Below are 19,415 nucleotides of genomic sequence, written 5' to 3'. Positions count from 1 at the left end.
ACCAGCACGAGCTGGAGCTCCCACCTGTTCAGCTAAGCATGAACTTAATTACCACACGAGCAGAATCAATTTAGTTGCCTTAGAAAGCGTGAGTCAACATAGGATTATTCATAATGGAAAAAGCTAACTCTTATCTTAATCATACTTCGTCGAGGACTTTTGCCAATAGAGGATCAACTTGTCGAAAAGTCCATAAAAGGAAACCCAAAGATGCAAATCCAAAAAGTCAACAATTGATAATTGGTCCGGAAAACTTCCAAAGGAGAATGAGAATACTGTGTATCGTCAGTCCCTGATGTGATGTTAAGCTGATGAAGATGCTCAAAGTGCAAGCTTTCCACCATGCTCAACAGAACCACGATTGCAAATTATACGAACTTTTTATGGTCTCTTGATCAGACTAAAAAGAAAAGGAATAAACAAGAAATCCCCACAGAAGAAATAGCCTCGATTAGGTGTGAAGATCAGTAATCTCATTTTCTTTTATAGGCTGAATAGAACGACTTTCTCAAGGATTTTATGGCAAGCAAAATGAATGCGAAAAGAGGTTTTATGGCGAGCAAGACTTCTATAACTTTCAACACATATACCTTATATTTGGGAACCTCTTAACGCACTTTTTTCAAGTCACCCTTTGTGAAGATCAGCGCCACATCCCTGATTTAATCAGACTTTCCAGTGTAAAGCATTAAATTTTGCAGTGTGAAACCATAGTGGCACGATGTACCGATTTGGGAGACAACTCTAGAAGATGATAGTAGATAAATAGTTACACTGTGTGCCATCGTTTCTCACACTTTCTCTTGCAACTGCACTGACAACTAGATAAATTACTATTGACCGGAAATCTCGCTTATTCCAAGTATTAAAGAACTCAACACGCATTCGCAACATTCTAAAGATAACATTGTTTGAGTTCGACTGCCGATACTCTGATAAAATGCCGCACAAGGTTGCAATTTCCTTCTATTACATCGTTTTGTATGTTGTCAGTGCAGTCGGGACGGATCTTGATGGAGAGCTTCCTCATGGTGTTCTTGCCCATGAGGACGATAAACTCACCTTGCAAGCTATGCCGGATGTCCTGGAGCTGCTTCGAGCCCACCTTATACCGGCCTCCACGTTTAGTACCTGCGAGTGCACAGCTTCTGGTCGTAGTGGATCTTCTTCTGCGCCTTGGTTGGTTTCACCGCCATTAGTAGCATCAGCAACAGAGAAATGTGGGGGAGAGGAGGAGGAGGAGGAGGAGGAGGAGGAGGAGGAGAGAGAACTTAGGGATAGACGGGACACTGTACGTACGTGCAGTTGCATTCGGCCAGATTTGATCGGCGTGAATAGCAACATCACTTGCTAGCCACTCGTCGCCAACCTATTTTCTTCTCTCCCTGGCTCGCGAGCAACGCCGACACTCGTCCACGCCCGTCGTCAATCATCATTCGGCCAGATTTGATCGGCGTTTGGAGACAGAGATGGGTGAAGCCAACTCTGCACAAACGGCTTGCAAGCGATGCCGACGTTTGTCCATGGCCGTTGTCGGCGTCTCGTTCGGCAAAATATTTGTGGCTTGGTCAGCAAAAGTGGCTCCGCCAGTGGTGATAGTGGGGGAGGCATGGAGGTCGAACTAAGAGGAAGGGGATGGCGAGAGGGGTTTTTCAAGCAAGAGGGAATGGAGGCTGGCGCGGGAGAACATGCTGTCGAAGTTGGACAACTCCTTAGTGGCCATCGAACGAATAACAGGAGGCGGCTTGACGATGGTGGCGACAGAGAGGCAGGAGTTGGAGGCATTGTACGTGTAGTGGATGGAACAGGAGAGAGAGGATTGATAGGGAGAAGAGGAAAGAGAGAAACACCATCGTTGTTTAGAGAGCGAGCTTAGAGAGAATGAGAAAGATAAATTTTTTTTGACAAGAATGCTTGTTATGGATATATGTGACAAGACAGGTATATATAATATTTCCTTATTGGGGATGGTTTTGGGCTGGGAGCTAAAAGCTTATGGGTCATGGTGGGCCAGCATCTATCTTCCTTTTTTATTCCTTCGAGGTTCCAGATCGGTGCCTTCTGTTTTTGTCAGAAGGTTCGAGGTTACTTGGTTTGGTTGGTCAATTTTATGTATTTTCGGATGATGGGTCCACAAGGCTCGGCTTGAGGCCCCTCTATGGCACTAGTGGGGCCCACGAGATCCTGGACAGCATTTGCCTTTTAGTAAGGGCACATGGGAACCCTGAAGCACGTGAGCCTGCGTTTTTGTCCTTAGCCCCTCTGCGCAGGATCTCTCCCGTTGACCGAATAGCAGCACTTAATTTAATACTCCTTTTACACATAAGATTAGGCGTTCCGCTCCAGGGCACTTCATAACACGTACTTAGATTCGAAATAACTCGATTTTTAACTGATTGTACAGGGCATAAGAACAATCAATGTGACGAGAGCTGCGAAATATATCTAATCGATTGCTTAATAAAATGCCTGCGAAAAAGCTTTTTAACTCTTTCATCTGATCAGACGCAAATCTTTTGGGCCATAATTATCGAGGCAAGAAGCCAGCCCAAGCCCAAGACTGAGCCCAAGGTTCCGGAAATTGGGCCTGCGGATAGTAATTCCCACGACCGCCATGGAAGCACCACGTCACGCAAGACAAGGCGAGATCTCATCTCATCTGCCCGTTCAAAAACACAGCCTTTCCACTGTCAAGAGTTTCTAGAAACCGTACGCAGGACGAGCGAGAGAGGCGGCTGTATATAGGCCTGCGCGTCTCCGTTTGAATTCCTCCACCTCTCTCTCTCTCTCTCTCTCTCTCTCTCTCTCTCCCGCCGACACCGGAATGGCGCTGAAGACTCCCATGGAAACCCTAGCCGTCGCGCCCCGCCGGCTCCCTCCGCTCCCCAGGTCGCGCCCCGTCGCGGCCTCCGTCGATTTCGGCGGCGGAGTTTCCAGCTCCCTCGCTCTGCTCAGCTCCAGCTTGCGCTCGCGCTTCCCCGCTCTGCGATGCTCGGCTCAGCCCTCTCCATCATTAGGTCCGTCTCCATTCCTTTCATGTCCGCGGGAGGAGCGGTTTTTGTGTGTCGCGATCGTTTTTTGTGTTAGGAAGCTGTCGAGACGGATTCGGGAGCCGGCTTGCGCGTGCATTGCTTGGGAGTCGGTAAGGCGGAAGTAATGGAAGAACGCGAATGTGGACGCGTTCGTCTTTTCACGATGGTTTCCGTCGCCGAGAGTGCTTCTAGAAATAGCTGAGTAATGGATCCGTCAGTTGAATGAACTCGAGCTTTGTTCCTTGGAAATGCTAATTTAGGTAGAAAGCGAGGAGAGGTTTTGAAACTGTGGATCCTTTATGTATGAATTATTAGCAACGGAATTGCTCGACTAATTGAATCTGGGTGACTACTTTACTCTCAAATGAGGTGATCTGCTTATTTGATTTGGCGGAGGTTAGATAGTGGTTCAGTACTAACAGCTTTTTCTGTATAATGAAAGAGAAATATGTGTTTTTCTGCACTTTGTGATTTTTGACATTTAATTTCTAGTTGACCAGTCAGCAAAGTTCCAAGAAGCTGCCAAGAAGGGCAATTTGGTTCCCCTACACAGATGTATTTTCTCTGATCATCTCACTCCGGTGCTTGCTTACCGGTGTTTGGTGAAGGAGGATGACAGAGATGCTCCTAGTTTTTTGTTCGAGTCTGTTGAGCCGGGTTTGCAGGTTTCTAGCATTGTAAGTCTTCATCACCTTTTCTTTTCTTCACCTGTTCTGATCCACGCAAAATGCGCATCCATTGGATTTGGTTTGCAGTTATTGTCATCTATGTGAGGAGAGCATGATTGTTTTTCCTGTTTTGTGCTCATTCTGCTGTAATATTGTTTTAGGGAAGGTACAGTTTTGTTGGAGCTCAGCCAACTATTGAGATTGTGGCTAAAGAGAATATGGTAACAATCATGGACCACGAGAAGGGGTCCAGGACGGAGGAAATCGTGGAGGATCCAATGGTTGTTCCTCGTAGAATTATGGAGGGATGGAAACCCCAGATGATTGATGAACTTCCAGAAGCATTTTGCGGTAAGAAACTTGATACGATGGTTTTAATCTGCTGATATTCATATTGTTTTGCTTTATTGCAGCTTCATTTCTTCTATGCAAAACTTACTGAATAAGGTTGTTATCATTATGAAAATATTATGTCTCAAGTGATAATGGATTTTGAATTGGACTATTCAAATTTTTCATGATATCAAAGTCCTATTTCTTTTCATTATTTCAGAACTAGTTTTCATCTTTTATCTGCAAATAACAAACTCCTCTTGGACCAGGTGGATGGGTTGGTTATTTTTCATATGACACAGTGCGCTATGTGGAGAAGAGAAAACTACCATTCTGTAGTGCCCCATCAGATGACAGAAATCTACCTGATGTTCATCTAGGCCTTTATGTTGATGTTATTGTATTTGATCACGTGGATAAGGTACATTCACTTTGTTCACAGAGCATGTTTCAGTCAAAATTCGATTCTGCACGTGCTTCTTTTCTTTTGGTGTGAGAGCACCTTCTGTAGCTGAAGATTCTGAATAAAGAAATCGGAAGACATGAACTTAGAAAATATTCATGCATGGTGGCTTTCAATGTGAGAGTTCAAATTGTTGAGTTTTTTTTTCTCTAAATCACAAATAAGTGATACTCCATGAAAAATGTGATAGAACATGTGCATAACGATATACAACTGATAATTCTGTCACTAATTCAATGTCCTTGATTTTTCATTTTGTTTCCCTGCCACCAGAAAGCTTACGTTATTCATTGGGTTCGATTAGATCAATATTCTTCAGTTGATGAGGCGTTCGATGATGGAATGAATCAATTGGAGACTTTAGTATCTAGAGTACATGATATAGATCCGTAAGTAATCTTCTTTTTACATGCTAAATGAAGGACTTTTTATTATGTTCAAGCAGAAAGTAAAGTACTATTAATTGGCCTGCTAAAGCTTGATCTGCGATTTCAAATTTCAGTCCAAGACTGCCGGCTGGTTCAATAAAGCTATTCACTCGCCTGTTTGGTCCAAAATTGGAGATGTCCAGTATGACAAGTGAGGAATATAAGAAGGCGGTGCTGCAGGCTAAAGAACATATTCTGGCTGGTGATATCTTTCAGATTGTGTTGAGCCAGCGCTTCGAACGAAGAACATTTGCAGACCCATTTGAAGTCTATAGAGCATTGAGGATTGTTAATCCAAGCCCCTATATGGGTTATTTACAAGTGTGCCTTCCTTTCCATAAGCTTGTTTTATAGTAAGAGTTATTGTGAAAGCTGAATAAATGTTTTTCATTTGGTTTAGGGAAGGGTTGCATACTTGTTGCTTCAAGTCCAGAAATTCTTACGCGGTGAAGAAGGTAAATATGAGAATAGCGAAGGAATTTTCCTTTAGACTTTTACTTGGCATCTTCTTTCATACCCTCCTTTTGCTTGCACCCAGAATTTAAGAGTTTCTTGGTAATTTTTCCTTCATGACAGAGAAGGGTTACTAATAGACCTCTTGCTGGGACTGTTAGAAGAGGGAAGACGCCAAAGGAAGATTTGATGTTAGAGAAAGAGCTTTTGAGTGATGAGAAGCAGTGTGCTGAGCACATTATGCTGGTGGACTTAGGTAGAAACGATGTTGGAAAGGTTTATTGCTTCACCTTTGTTGTTTTATTCTTGAATTTTTCTTTTATAGGATAAGGCATTCTAGGGTGCGTTTGTTTGTGTCCTTTTTTTCTGGTCATGAACACAATTTCTGTTTTTTTTTTGTTTTGTTTTTTTTTTTTTTTTATATTTTTTTTGGGGAACAAAAAAGAATAGAAACGCGTTTGTTTACGTTTTTGTTCCTCGGACTTGTTTCATTTCCAGGAACAAATTTGGAATGTAAAACAAGAAATGAGTAAACTTATTTCTTTGTTCTCAGAACACTTTCGAGAAACAATTTTTCTCTCTTATTTTTTTCTCCTTTTTCTTTTCTTCTTCTTTTCTTCTTCTTTTTTCTTTGGCCAGTCGCTGGAGGAGGCCATGGCCGGTGACCAGCGGTCGAGGGCCAGCAACTTCACTAGAGCGTCGTCGGCCCCCGGCGAGGCTCGGCCTCACCTTGGCTAGGTGAGCTCGAGCTTTGTCAATGGTTGGGTGAGCTTGGCCTCGCCGGATTTGGGCGAGCTCGAGCTCGCCCAGCCAAGGCGAGGCTGGCGACCGCCAAAAGGAAGAAAAAGAAAAAGAAAAAAAATATTAAAAGAAACAAAAAAAAATTATACAAGTTTATCAAATGTGTTTATGTTGTTTTTTTATTCCAGGAACATAAATTTTGTGCTGTTATTAAACGCGTTCTTCTATTAAAAATTGTTTCCCGAACAAAATAGTTTTTTCTATTTTTGTTCCCCGGAACAATTTTTAAATAGAAACGTTACCAAATGTACCCCTAATGTTCAGATATTGCTCCTTTCTTTGGTGATACTTCCAGTTAGTCTAACTTCGATAAACTTCCAAAGCCATCTAGTACTATGCATAATCAGTGTGCCGTTGACAATGCATACCTAGTATGTGGTCCCTTTAGTGGACTTGTGTCTTGGTGCACATGGGAGCACTCATCTTCATTTTCTCATCACCTTTCACTGTGGATGAGATTTGCAGACTAGTGGCAGATATTGCCTCTTGAGTTCTCTCACCCATGTTCATGATTTGTATCAAATCCACCCACAAAATATGAGAAAGTTTTCATACTCACGCCTATGTTGAAGTGCCATTTGGCTTTTATTGTTTAGGTTATACAAAATTGACCCATGTTGAACATGTCATTCCTATTGCTTACCAAGATATTTCTCATGCATGTCTACTTGGTTTTTTGTTTGCTAGACAGTTAAGTGTTCTGCTTAGTGAATTTCATGAGTGGCCTGTAACGAGAACGGAAAAAAGGAAATTTTTACATTGATCCTGCTATTTTTGGTGATGAGTTTTGTAATCTTTGTACTATTAGCTTATTTATGCATGGAGATGACACCCTTGTTTTTTCAGGTATCTAAACCTGGTTCTGTCAAGGTTGAGAAGCTCATGAATATCGAGCGCTATTCTCATGTGATGCACATAAGCTCTACGGTAATTGTTCTTTTGAATTTGTCTCCCATGAGGATTGCTGAAGAAAAAGTCTTCCTATACTTTTACGTAATTAACACGAGGAACTAGTTAAATAGCATTTTCATTATAGTTTCTTGTTGAAAGACGGAAAATTGAATTAAATGCTTGGTTAGGTCGATGTGATACTAAGCTATCTATTTATAATAAAGCCAAAAAGCCAAAATTACAATATCACCCTTATTGTCTCCATATGTGAACTAATAAAGGACATAGACCAGTATACCCCTATCAGCCAAATACTCTCAACACATGCCCAACTTGACTAAAACATGGTAAAATGATTTAAGCTTTAGCTCTTTAGTGAATATGTCAGCCAGTTGGTCACTAGACTTAATAAAGGGCATAAAAATTAAACCACTTTCCAACTACTCATTGATAAAGTGATGGTCAATCTCCACATGTTTCGTACAATCATGCTATACAAAACTGTGAGCAATACTAATGGCAATCTTATTATCTCAATATAGTATCATAAGAACATGAATAGATACAACCGGATTTCCAAGTAATCCTTTAAGCCATAACAACGCACAAACTCCCTGTGCTATGGCATGAAACTCTTCTTCAGTAGTAGAATAAGCAATTACATTTTGCTTTTTACTACACCAAGTCACAAGATTTCCTCCTAAGAAAGTATAATACCCAGAAATAGACTTCTGTTCAAGGGATCCAGCCCAATTAGCATCTGTATAGGCTTCAACTTTCAAGCCATCATGAGGAGACAAAAGAATCCCTTTTCTGGTTACCAAAAAAAAAAAAAAGAATCCCTTTTCTTGGAGCAGACTTCAAATACTAAAGGTTCCAAAGAATGGCACCCATATGAGTAGAGTATGGATCATTTATAAATTAACTCACTAAACTCATGGCAAAAGTAATATCAAGTCAGGTGTGGGACCAATAAATCAACTTGCCCACTAATCATTGATAACAACCCTTATCTGCTGGATCACTATCCTTTTCTTGAAGACGAGTATTGGCCTCAGTAGGTGTATCGGAGGGATGACATCCCCATCAAGGACATACTTCCTTGGGGATAGAAAGATATTTGAAAATTTGCCAATGTCAATCTCGAGAAAGTTACGGAGCTTTCCAAGATCCTTTATTTCAAACTCTTGTCCAAGAAACATTTTCAATCGGTTGATCTTATTGTTATCATTCCTTGTGACAACAATATTGTCTATGTAGACAACGAGAATAGTGACTTTGGCATTTGATCTTTTCACAAATAAAATATGATCAGCATTACTTTGTTTATACCAAATGAAAACTATAGCTTTTTGGAACCTACCAAACCAGACTCAAGGTGGCTGCTTCAAACCATAAAGTGTACGTTTTAGCTTACATACTTTACTTTGAGTTTTATCACAAGAAAAACCTAAAGGAATCTCCATATACACTTTTCTTTAAACTCTCCATGAAGAAAGGCATTCTTCACATCTAACGATTGAAGATCCCATCCCTGGTTAACAGCACAATAAAATAGAACTCAAATGGTATTCAACTTGGCAATAGGAGCAAAAGTTTCTTGATAATCGACCCCATAAGTCTGAGTAAATCCCTTTGCCACCACCGTGCTTTATATCTGTCCAAAGTACTATCCATCTTCTGTTTGACTACAAACAACCATTTGTATCCTACAGGTTGTTTCCCAAGAGGAATTGCCATTTTTCTTCAAAGCATGCATCTCCTCCACCATTGCTAACTTCCACTTCTCATTTACAAAAGTTTCTTGCCAATTCTGTGGAATGGACACAGAAGATAGAGAAGACACAATAGTATAATAGGAGCTCGACAAAGAGTCATATGAGACATGGGATATAGAGTGTTGAGTACATGTTTTAGTACCCTTTTGAAGTGCAATAGGAAGATTAGAAGGAGAAACCTAACCATAAGGAGTAGAATAATCCGGTTCTGGAAATGATGACCGAATAGACAATGTATCAGTGATCTTAACTTGAGTGTTGGTAGTGGGATCCCTGCAATGGTATGTCTTCAATGTCTCCCCCTGAAGTGGTTGTTTTGTTATCTCCCCCTGAGATACTATACTATCCTCTTCCTATATTGCATTGTTGTCCTCTTGAGAAGGAGAACTATCAAAGACTATTGGAGAAAGAGGATAACTAATATCCTCAATAACATTTAAAATGGGCAACACCTCTACACTAGGACATTCCCTTGAAGAGGTGGAGCAGAATAATAGAATTACACTTGTGAAAAATCGCTTCCATAGGTACAATGGTGTGCCTAGACGGAGGATGATAACACTTATAACCCTTATGAGTAGCTGAATACTGAAGCGAAAATGCAGTGGAGACCACAGGGTGCCAAGTCTTTTTTCTCCATGGAGAGTTAGAAGAAAGACATTCTTGTTACAAAACTTAAGGTAAAGTGTGTAAGTTGAAACATGCAAGTCGGATTACAAGCTGCATGTGGAATTTTGACTATGCACATTCACGTGAAATCTTTTACCACACACCTTCATGTAAGAGACAAGTGGCTCTGATACCATGTTGAAAGACAAAATTGAACTGAATGTTTGGTTAGGTCTATGTAACCCCAAGCTAGTAATTTATGATGTAGCCAAAAAGCCAAAATTACAATATCACCCTTATTGCCCCCATATATGAAATAATAAAGGAAATAGACAAGTACACCCCTATCAGCAAATACTCTCGACATTTTCTTTGGTCTGCTTGTAGTGTCTTTAACTTGTAACTTATTTAGTGTTTGAAATTTGATTTTATCTAGTTCTGACCTCCCTGAGTTTTTAGAACCCATTGCTGTGAACTTTTATGATCAAATGCAATCATGTCAAGTTTTTCCAGAATTTATCAACATTATATTAAATTTCTATGTTTTGGGGTGAAAGTCAATATGTAACTTGTTGTTTGAATCACACTGGATGCATTCTGCAATTTTTAACTGAACTTCTGCTCTTTTCTCCCTCTTAGTTTTATCTCGCCGTGATAATTTACTCTTATAATAGTGTATATGGGGTACTTCTTTCGCACCTTGATAACAAAGGAATAAATTATTTATTGACTTCTGCTTGCCATTTCAGGTCACTGGGGAGTTACTTGAAAATCTATCTGGCTGGGATGCTTTGCGTGCAGCATTGCCTGTTGGAACCGTTAGTGGTGCACCAAAGGTTTGCTTCTGACCTATCAGTAATTTTTAATATCCAGGTTGCTTTTCCATGGTACATATTGGATTTTCAATTGTTCAGTTTGCTTACAAAGGTGTAGTCGATCTTCATGCATAAGTAAAGATGAGAATACGACAGAAAACTGACTTTATTATGTGGGAGCTGTGCATTAATCTATTGACTACTTTCAGATTCTTGGCATAAGTAACTATTGATGAGTTACTTTAATAGAGCTCCTACGACTTTTCATATACTAAAAATGAATTAATTGGAGACCACCAGTTTGGACATTACATTTGGCTTGAGCTTTTTTTTTTTTTTTTTTTTTTGGGGGGGTGGGTTGGGGGAGGGGGCGTTTTCCTAAGGGGTTTGTCGGGCTCGAGAAAACCATGCATAATATTGTGGTGGAATTTTGAAATACCTCTTAAATTTCTCCATTAACCATCTTCGCCTACTACTATTAGATGAAACAGTTCAACATAATTTTCTATGTGCTAAAAGTTGACGCATCTTTTCAGATAAAGACATCTCAGTATATTTCCATGATATTATGCAAGTATAATCTTAAATCCTGTTTATTAGAAAAGGGGAAAACACTTTATATATCAGTTGCTGGCCCTTCTCTCCGCCAGAAGTCATGTTACTCAGTTGCTCATCCTTTACGTATAGGTGAAAGCCATGGAGTTGATTGATCAGTTGGAGGTCACCAGGCGTGGGCCCTATAGTGGTGGATTTGGAGGCATTTCATTTTCTGGTGACATGGACATAGCGCTTGGTTTGAGAACCATTGTTTTCCCAACTGGAATCCGCTACGACACAATGTACTCGTACAAGGACATGAACAAGCGTCGGGAATGGATTGCTCATCTTCAGGCTGGTGCAGGTATCGTGGCTGACAGTGATCCGGCTGATGAGCAGAGAGAGTGCGAGAACAAGGCTGCTGCTCTTGCCCGTGCTATTGATCTTGCCGAGTCGTCTTTTGTTGATAATTGACTTCAGAGTCCTGCTGTAAGATAGCTGTTATTTTTTTAAATCCACCCCGTTCTCAAGCAAAATTTGTCAGTTGGGGCACTTTTGCTTGCTGTATGGACAAGATTTTTGAAACAGTCTCAATTAGGAGTGAGCATGGTTCCAAGATAGAACCTGAAACTTGAGAATCGGATCAATGAGAACTTGCCCGATTCTAGATTCTAAGGTATACATGGTAGATTCAAAGTTTCAAAAATTATACATTGTATTAATTGGTAGGTTTCAAGTTCTAGGTTAGTGGAATCTGAAAATTAGAACTTGGGATAAGTTTCCCATGTTTTTGTTTGTCTGTCTCTATATGCAATTTTGTGATATTTCATGGTGTTTATTGATAAGTGTATAATTTGAAATCACTGCTTGGTCGGCTTTTATTTTATGACTAAAATTTTTATTTGGTAATGTTTAATATTTTTCATGTATATAAATATAAGTTATGGTCAGTGAGTTGTAATAACAAGTGGCGGTTATTAGCTGTAATAATTTACTATAATCTTTCAATTATAATAAAAGTGAAACTTGGGTAGATCCTAGAATTTGAAACTAGGTTTGAAGTTTCAGGATATATAGGGTAAGTTCAAGCTTTAAGAGAATGAGGAACTTACTTTAACAAATACGTTTTGGATTTCAAGTGGGATCTATACGAAATTTGAAACCATTTATTCCTAATCTTAACTAATCTCAGGAGAGATGTTCATTTAAATCTCAATTTTGGAGTAGGGGCTCAATGCTAAGGGATAAAAAAAAAAAAAAAAAAAAAAAAACCAGTGATTGACAGTGTGGTGCTTGCTTTTGAATGTTTATCTCCTGAAATTACCTAATGAGCTCAGGCTCTTGGAAGTCGGCTTTGGCGATTAATACGTAGCAGCCGATGAAATATTTCGTTTCATACTATACTGTCTTTTTCACAATTTTAGGAAAGTCAGATTTCATTGCCACACCAAGCTATGCAGAATAGCCGAATCCACCACAGATCAACATGTGGATTGGAATAAACACAAACGAGTTCCTGGGAGGTGCAGTTAAGAAAAGAAAAACTACACATGCTTCCAACCAAGAAAATCGAATCTTGGCCAGAAGAACTTTATAAAACCCAAGAAAATCGAACGAGCCCGGTTATTGCATGATTGAGAGAGCTCAGGATAAGAAGTCTCACGTTTAAGTTGTTGATGGCCTTCGACACTCTGCTTTGACCGCGAAGGAAACCTACTTAACCAGCTGGCCTATTGAAAGGACAACAGGTGAATTATTAATTTTTCGTTGGGGACCAACATTGGATCAACAACTTCTTTCACTTCTTTGGCGTTCAACTAATATCATGGGGCCCAACCAAACCAACGGAAGGCGACTCTGCCAGCAAGCTTTGAACTAGGATTTACCAATCGTATGACAGACACGAGAAAGTTATCTCGGAAGCATTCAAAAATAATGCATTGAGATAAAAGTTTGTGTACTTAGTGTAGCGCAAGGGTCCCAATTAATAAAAGTTTGAATAGCTGGGCAAAATCTAAGTTGAAATTAATTAAGAAAGCTATCTCAGACACATTCGAAAATATCGCATTGAGATAAAGTTTGTGTTCTTAGTCTAGCAGAGTGGTTCCAATTGTTTTATAGCCTAAGTGAGCCTAATATCAAGGCAAATACTCGGATACACACAAATCGAATCCATTATGACCAACGATCACGTCGACCCGGTGCACAATCGACGAGCAACGATTACGTCAATCCATTATGATGGGCTTCTGTTTGACTGGTCGCACAAAATATCAGAGTTTCTCCTCTCACTTTCTTGGAGATGTTCTTCCTGGAGACGGTAGTGTTAAAAAGCGTGAGGAATTCATCATAATTTATTTTAAAAAGTAATTACCTGCAGTTAAACACAATAAATTTTGGGCATAATCGATTGGAAAAATATCTGAGCCCATCCGCGATCACATTAATTAATGGAGTCACGTTTATTTCTCGATAGGGCCCCTTGTTTTCTAGAGAACAGCTTTCCAAGAAAACGCAAAACGACGCAGAGCTGCCCTGGCCAGTGACGAGGAGAGGGATATAGGTAGTAGTGCCGTAAGAGCACAGGCAACTCGTGACTCATGAGCAGCAAAAGATTCTTCAGACGCCAGCGTCGTGTTTTAGATAAGGACTCTCTCTCCCTTCCTCCGTTGCCACGCTCGCAAGGACAATTCAAAATCTATTATCCAATTCCGATAGCCTTGTTATAAGGGAGCGAGGGAGAGAGAGGCTCATCATGCGTTAATGCCGTTTTGCGTGTGCCACCTTCTTCCGAAGAGTGTCGGCAGGCGGGCCTCCCTAGAACCTCAAAACCGGGTATCTCTCCTCCTGTTCCACCGCCCATTGGTTTCCCCGATGAATTATTGATGTGCAATCTTGAAATCAAAGTTCTTTGATTTTCCTCGAATTTGCAAACCTCGTTCGGTTCTGGATGAATCGAAAATACCCTCTTTCGTCTTCGAGTCCTGGAGGCTTCCCAGTTCACGCTGCTGGTTTTTTTTATTGGCCTTGTATACACGTAATCACGAGGTTTCCTTATACACTTTTGATTGCCCGGGAATCCGTCTATGAGCGTTTTGTGATCGTTATTCTTGGTCCTTTTGATGTAACATCGGGCTGCACTGTGGAACTGACTGGACTTTCCTCAGAGTTAAAGATTAATCAGAAACTTGAACGTCCTTGATTGGTATGTCATATGTGCGCCGCGACTGCTCGGGAAGAACAAACTGTTACGGACTTTGTTTGATGGCTGTCGGGATGCCCCGTGCGGGATCATATACCTCGTTGTGTTTTTCTCTCCTTTCCTTTGTAGTGGAGTGATCGTCGAATGTTTGCCTCAACATTTAAGACTTTCGGTCTTGTCCTTGATTAGTGGTCTGAGTTTCTTTCAAAGAATGGATACGTAATGAGTCCTACTTAAGTATTCTCCACCAGCCACAGCAACTTTCGATGATGTAGTAATTTGAGTTTGAGCTTGTTCCTGGAAATGAGTTTCAACCTTATCATGTGTTGAGCCATTCTCACTTTATGGTATGGTGCGGGATCCTTGTTCGTAGTATGTGGCGACAGTCGATATAAGATGATGTCGCGTTGATTTGAGGCTTGTAGGAGATCTAGACGAGGGCATGGCAGGGGAATCTGATTGCGTTAAGTTGCCTGGGGGGAAGGGCTCTGCATTCACTGTTGCTCCTTTGTCGATTTGACCAGGCTTCCTTCTTAACGAAGCGAAACCTTGCACCACAAATTTTTTTACAGTTAATCGATTGGTTACGGACTCCACATATAACGCTGCTTGTCTTCCAATTATTGTTAAAGATATATGCTTGACATACTATATGAACTTTCTTTTAAGCAGCTACACCCCATAAGCTGATTTCTATGTTCTTGCAGTTTCTTTTGGGCCACTAGCTGGCTGACGGCGAATTTGGCTTGCAGGCATGTCAACTGTGAAGATTTATATTGTGTAAGTGTCAATCTCTCTCTTCCCTCTCCCGTGCACTGATGCATATTGGTGAAATTATGCGTAATGAGTTTTGACTTGCCTATGTTATCTTTCCTTCCTTCCCTTAACTATGAATGTATATTGAAGGTACTACTCCTTATACGGGCATGTGGAGATTATGGCACGAGAAGTGCAGCGAGGAGCTAATACTGTTCAAGGTGTTGAAGCAACACTTTGGCAGGTATTTGCCATTCAACAAATGATTGCTCCGAAAATACTGGATTTCGATTTTCTGACAATCATTCAACTGATGGAATGAAACAGGTACCCGAAACGCTCTCTGATGTGATACTGCAAAAGATGAAGGCCCCCGCTAAAGCAGATGATGTGTCAGAGATCAGGCCAGAACAGCTTTTGGAGGCTGATGGGTTCATATTTGGGTTTCCTTCTCGATTCGGTGTCATGGCTGCACAATGTAAGGCGTTCTTCGATGCCACTCATGAAATATGGAAGACTCAAGCACTAGCAGGCAAGCCTGCAGGAATCTTCTGGAGCACTGGTTTTCATGGAGGTGGCCAAGAGCTTACCGCGTGAGTGCATCTGTTCTTCCAATTCACTTCTTTAGAATTTGATGGTGCAGCGATCCGTAGTATATTTATGTACAGCATTAAATCTTGAGTACCTAGCTATAGCAGGCGTGTTTGCTTGTGCTCATCTCTCTCTTTCCGAATCACGTCTTGAGAATTTGATGATGCAGCGATCTGTAGAATTTTCACATACGGCATTAAATCTTGAGTACCTAGCTAATGCAGGTGTGTTTGCTCGTGCTTGCAGATTAACTGCTGTTACGCAACTAGCACATCATGGAATGATATATGTCCCTCTTGGATACACCTTTGGTACTGGCATGTTTGAGATGAACGAGGTCAAAGGCGGCTCTTGTTATGGTGCTGGAACGTATGCAGCTGATGGGTCACGGCAACCCACAGAACTGGAACTAAAGCAGGCTTTTCACCAGGGGAAGTATGTTGCTGAAATAGCTAGGAAGCTCAAACGCCCAAACCCCCAGACCTAATCACAAAGCAAGCAGCTGTACATTTGAATAGTGGAAAATATTTCGAAAATTCAAGTACAGGTTATAGTTGACATAAACTGGCAAGTGTGACATTTCATGGCGATTCAAGCACAAGCCCGCCATGTGAAGTAACACAGTGACAATGCGGGGGGATTTCGGAAAAGCTTGTTTTGAATCACGAGATGTGAAGAAACGGCACCACTTCTTACCTTTTATCATTGTTCTACCCTTTCCCTGATTTCGATCAGAGACTTATTAAGTAATCTCATAGTTTCTGGGTTTGTGTGATTGAACGATCAGTTGGGATAATTGATTTAGGAACAGTTCCTGGATCAGACAGGATTACCTGATTCATGAGGATGTGATTCAATCACATGTCCACTCTGCCTATTGCCATGCATTCCTTGTTGCTTCTTCAACGAGTCTGAGGTATTAGTCATTTGATCAATGCGATGGCTTATATCGATGTACTTAAAGCCGAGGGAACAACTTCGCCATTTAGAATGGATGTTCCAGCTTATAAACAAGAACGTGATCCACTTAAATCAGATCATTAGTCCAGTTAAAAAAAGAAGAATGAAAGAAAACTAAGTCTGATTCACAAAGCAGATAGGGGCAAGTGAACATGTTCTTCCCCAATATCAGTTCTTTTGTACAAACCAGGTAACCAGTCCACTCATCATCGTAACTCCACCAAGAACAAACGCTAATCTACCTTCACCGGCGACAACTGCACATGATCAAGAGGCGGTTTCTCCAGGTATCCCCCATGCCGGTTCGCGGCAACAAAGACAATTGCACCAAAACAAAAACTTCAACAGCGCCTTCTTCTCCCAGGTCTCTCAACAATTTGTGTGACATCCTCAATCTAACCCAAATTTTCGAAAATGGGATTACAATAGTGGCAAATCTTCAAAGCGAGATTGCAACGGGGATCGATAGGTCACAAAAATGCCGAGAATGCCATTTTGGGGGCAACAACTCGATTTTTCATTGATGGGACAAAAAAATTAAGAAAGGTAGAAACAAGTCACGGACGAAAATCCACGTGGGCCTAATGGGCCCTTGGACCCATGAAGGATGGCCCAATGGGCCCAAGCCCAAGGTGGGCAGTCCAATGGGCCTCACGCCCAAGATGGGCGGCCCAAAGGAGCCCAAGTACCACCCAAGCTCTTTTTGGTCTTTCCAAGTCTCTCATTAATGCCCATGTGAATAGCACCCAAGGCTTGTAAAATTACCATTTTGCCCTTTTGCCTAATAAAACAAAAGATGGGCACCCAATGAGGAGAGGAGAGAGAAGATGATGGTATGCCTAACTTACCCTACCTAGCTAAGCCTACCTATCCTACTTTCTAACCTAGGCAAGATGAGTTCATTTAATGTGCATTAAACATCATTAATGGAACTTGAGGAGGAAGTAAACCAAGAAGCAATCTTGGCCCTCCATTCTTGTCTTGGGGAGCAAGGATGCATCTTGGCTATCCAATGACCTAGACTTGTGCATCAATTTTCTCTCTCTCCCCCTAGCTCATTTAGTCACCCATTTTCTCTCTCATTCTCTCTCTCTCTCTCTCTCCATTTCCTTGCACTAGCTGAACCCTCTCATCCTTCCCATCCGCCATCTCTCACCCATATCCCTCTATTTTCCTTTTGGTTGGAGCCACTGTGAACCATTGAAAGCGGCACACCCTTATTATTGCCGTGGCTAAACTATTGTCCTCACCACCTCATGCCACTATTCCTTGGTTGTTTTGGCCTTGTCGTGGGTTGTCAAGCATTGACCAGCCACCACCAAGCCTCACCGAACCTCATTGTGAGCTATGCTGCCAAGCCTAGCCTTGCCATGATCTCTTTGGAAGGTGACCAGCCATTGTCAAGCACCACAACAGCCATCCAACTCTTGTCGCACCTTCGCCGTCACTTGCCGAGCTTGGAATCGAGAGTGAGTGGCTTTCTAGCCCTTGAATAGGGTTGTTATTGCATTTTGGAGTTAGTTTAGGGCTAGATTAAGGTTAAATGATGTTTTGTTGATATGATAAGTAGGTTTTGCATGATAAGTGATTATAGGATTCGGATAGGTTATCATGCATTGCCGATAGGTTATCAAGATAGATTATCATGCTTTGCTAATATATCATTGGGATAGGTTATCATGCTTTGCCAGTAGGTTATTGCGATAGGTTATCATGTATTTCCAATAAATTATCGTGATAGGATATCGTATGCGATTGGTTATCATGATAAGCCTTTCTAATATCTGATAAGCTACTGAAATGTGATAAGTGGAGATGTGACAAGTATTAAGTTATGACGACATGTTATAATAATGTAAAATAAGTCATTGTATAGGTTATGATGACACGTGATAGATTATTCTAATAACTTGTACACAATTGTAATGATTTATCTTACTTTGATGAGAGTCTTATATGCCACGAGTCCTAATTTGATTGATGTATTGTTGGTTGTTAAAGTTGAATATTGTGCATGCTTATGTACCTGTTAGAATGGGAAAATAATAAATATTATGGTATTTGTTAATTCTAACCAATTAATAAGCATGTGAGGTATATGGAAAGATGGTATGTTGAAGTGTTCAAGAGATGTATTTGGATGATATGATATGAGATACAAGTATGATATGATGGCATGTGACTAATTAGTGCATATGTATGAATATGTGAAACAATAGTATGATGAAGTGTTTAAAGCGTTATTATGAGATAATGTCATGAGATAGAAGTATGATTAATTTGACAAATGTATGATTGGGATGTGATCACGTGACATGATAGCATGATATTGTTGTGTAATTAGTGATGTCGCATATTGTATGATTATTACACACTCTTCCATCAATTAATGAGAAAGATATGAAATGAGCTCGAATGATGTATGATCGTGTGATCATTAAATATCCTGATGTGTATGATTATGTGGGGTGATTGTATGCTCGTGTGATCACTTAAATACCCATATGTTTATGATTATACGGGGTGATGGCTCCGTCTTGATGCGCATGATTATGCAGAATGATGCTCAATTAAGTTCGGATGCCCCCAAGTTAACAGGATACCATTTGTGGATGAATTTTGGAACGAAGCTCCTTATTGGAATGCTGTCCTGAGGCGTATGCATATGCGGGACAATGACCGGTTACGCCAGATGATTGCGAACCTTCGGGTTAGCCTTGGGTCCTGAGTGGCCGTAATAATTTGAATATGGTTGTGTGAAAAGTGTACGAGTGCATGAATGCATATTTTGAGAAGTGATGCTATAGTTGGGACACGTGAGATCTGAGATTGATATATGAGTAGTTCTAGATTATTGCATGGCATGAGTACATGAATGCATATTTTGAGAAGCGATAATTGATGCTATAGTTTGCACATGTGTGACATGCGATTAATATATGAGCAGGTCTAGATTATTGTATGGCATGGGCACATAACTATGTTATATTACACGTTTTAATGTTTGACTCTTGAGTGTAGGAGGTGTTTCAAGAATTGTTTATATGCTCATATTGATGGCTTTGAGGAAGTGGAATAACTATTGATGTTATAGTTAA

At 40.7% G+C, this 19,415-nt stretch overlaps 1 protein-coding gene and 1 pseudogene across 5 annotated transcripts; both read left to right on the top strand.

Annotated features, from left to right (window-relative positions):
- Positions 1–2,675: 2,675 nt before the first annotated feature.
- LOC120290219 lies at positions 2,676–11,511 on the top strand (annotated as a pseudogene).
- A 1,830-nt stretch (positions 11,512–13,341) lies between these two features.
- On the top strand, positions 13,342–16,244 carry LOC104432658 (probable NAD(P)H dehydrogenase (quinone) FQR1-like 3). Of its 5 annotated transcripts, XM_039305428.1 has the most exons (6): positions 13,342–13,643; positions 14,384–14,473; positions 14,718–14,790; positions 14,917–15,010; positions 15,094–15,359; positions 15,604–16,244. In XM_039305428.1, the coding sequence occupies exons 3-6, from the start codon at positions 14,765–14,767 to the stop codon at positions 15,842–15,844; spliced, it is 627 nt and encodes a 208-aa protein (XP_039161362.1). In that variant the 5' UTR covers positions 13,342–13,643; positions 14,384–14,473; positions 14,718–14,764; the 3' UTR covers positions 15,845–16,244. The 5 variants fall into 5 exon arrangements, with proteins under 5 accessions (XP_039161362.1, XP_010043444.1, XP_039161366.1 ...); XM_010045142.3 differs by lacking the exon at positions 14,384–14,473 and having other exon boundaries at positions 13,345–13,643; XM_039305432.1 differs by lacking the exons at positions 13,342–13,643; positions 14,384–14,473 and adding an exon at positions 13,672–13,845.
- Positions 16,245–19,415: the final 3,171 nt, after the last annotated feature.

The sequence above is a fragment of the Eucalyptus grandis genome, chromosome 2 (genome assembly GCF_016545825.1).
Source record: "Eucalyptus grandis isolate ANBG69807.140 chromosome 2, ASM1654582v1, whole genome shotgun sequence".
Taxonomy (NCBI): domain Eukaryota; kingdom Viridiplantae; phylum Streptophyta; class Magnoliopsida; order Myrtales; family Myrtaceae; genus Eucalyptus; species Eucalyptus grandis.
This window is presented reverse-complemented; position numbering and strand designations above follow the sequence as displayed.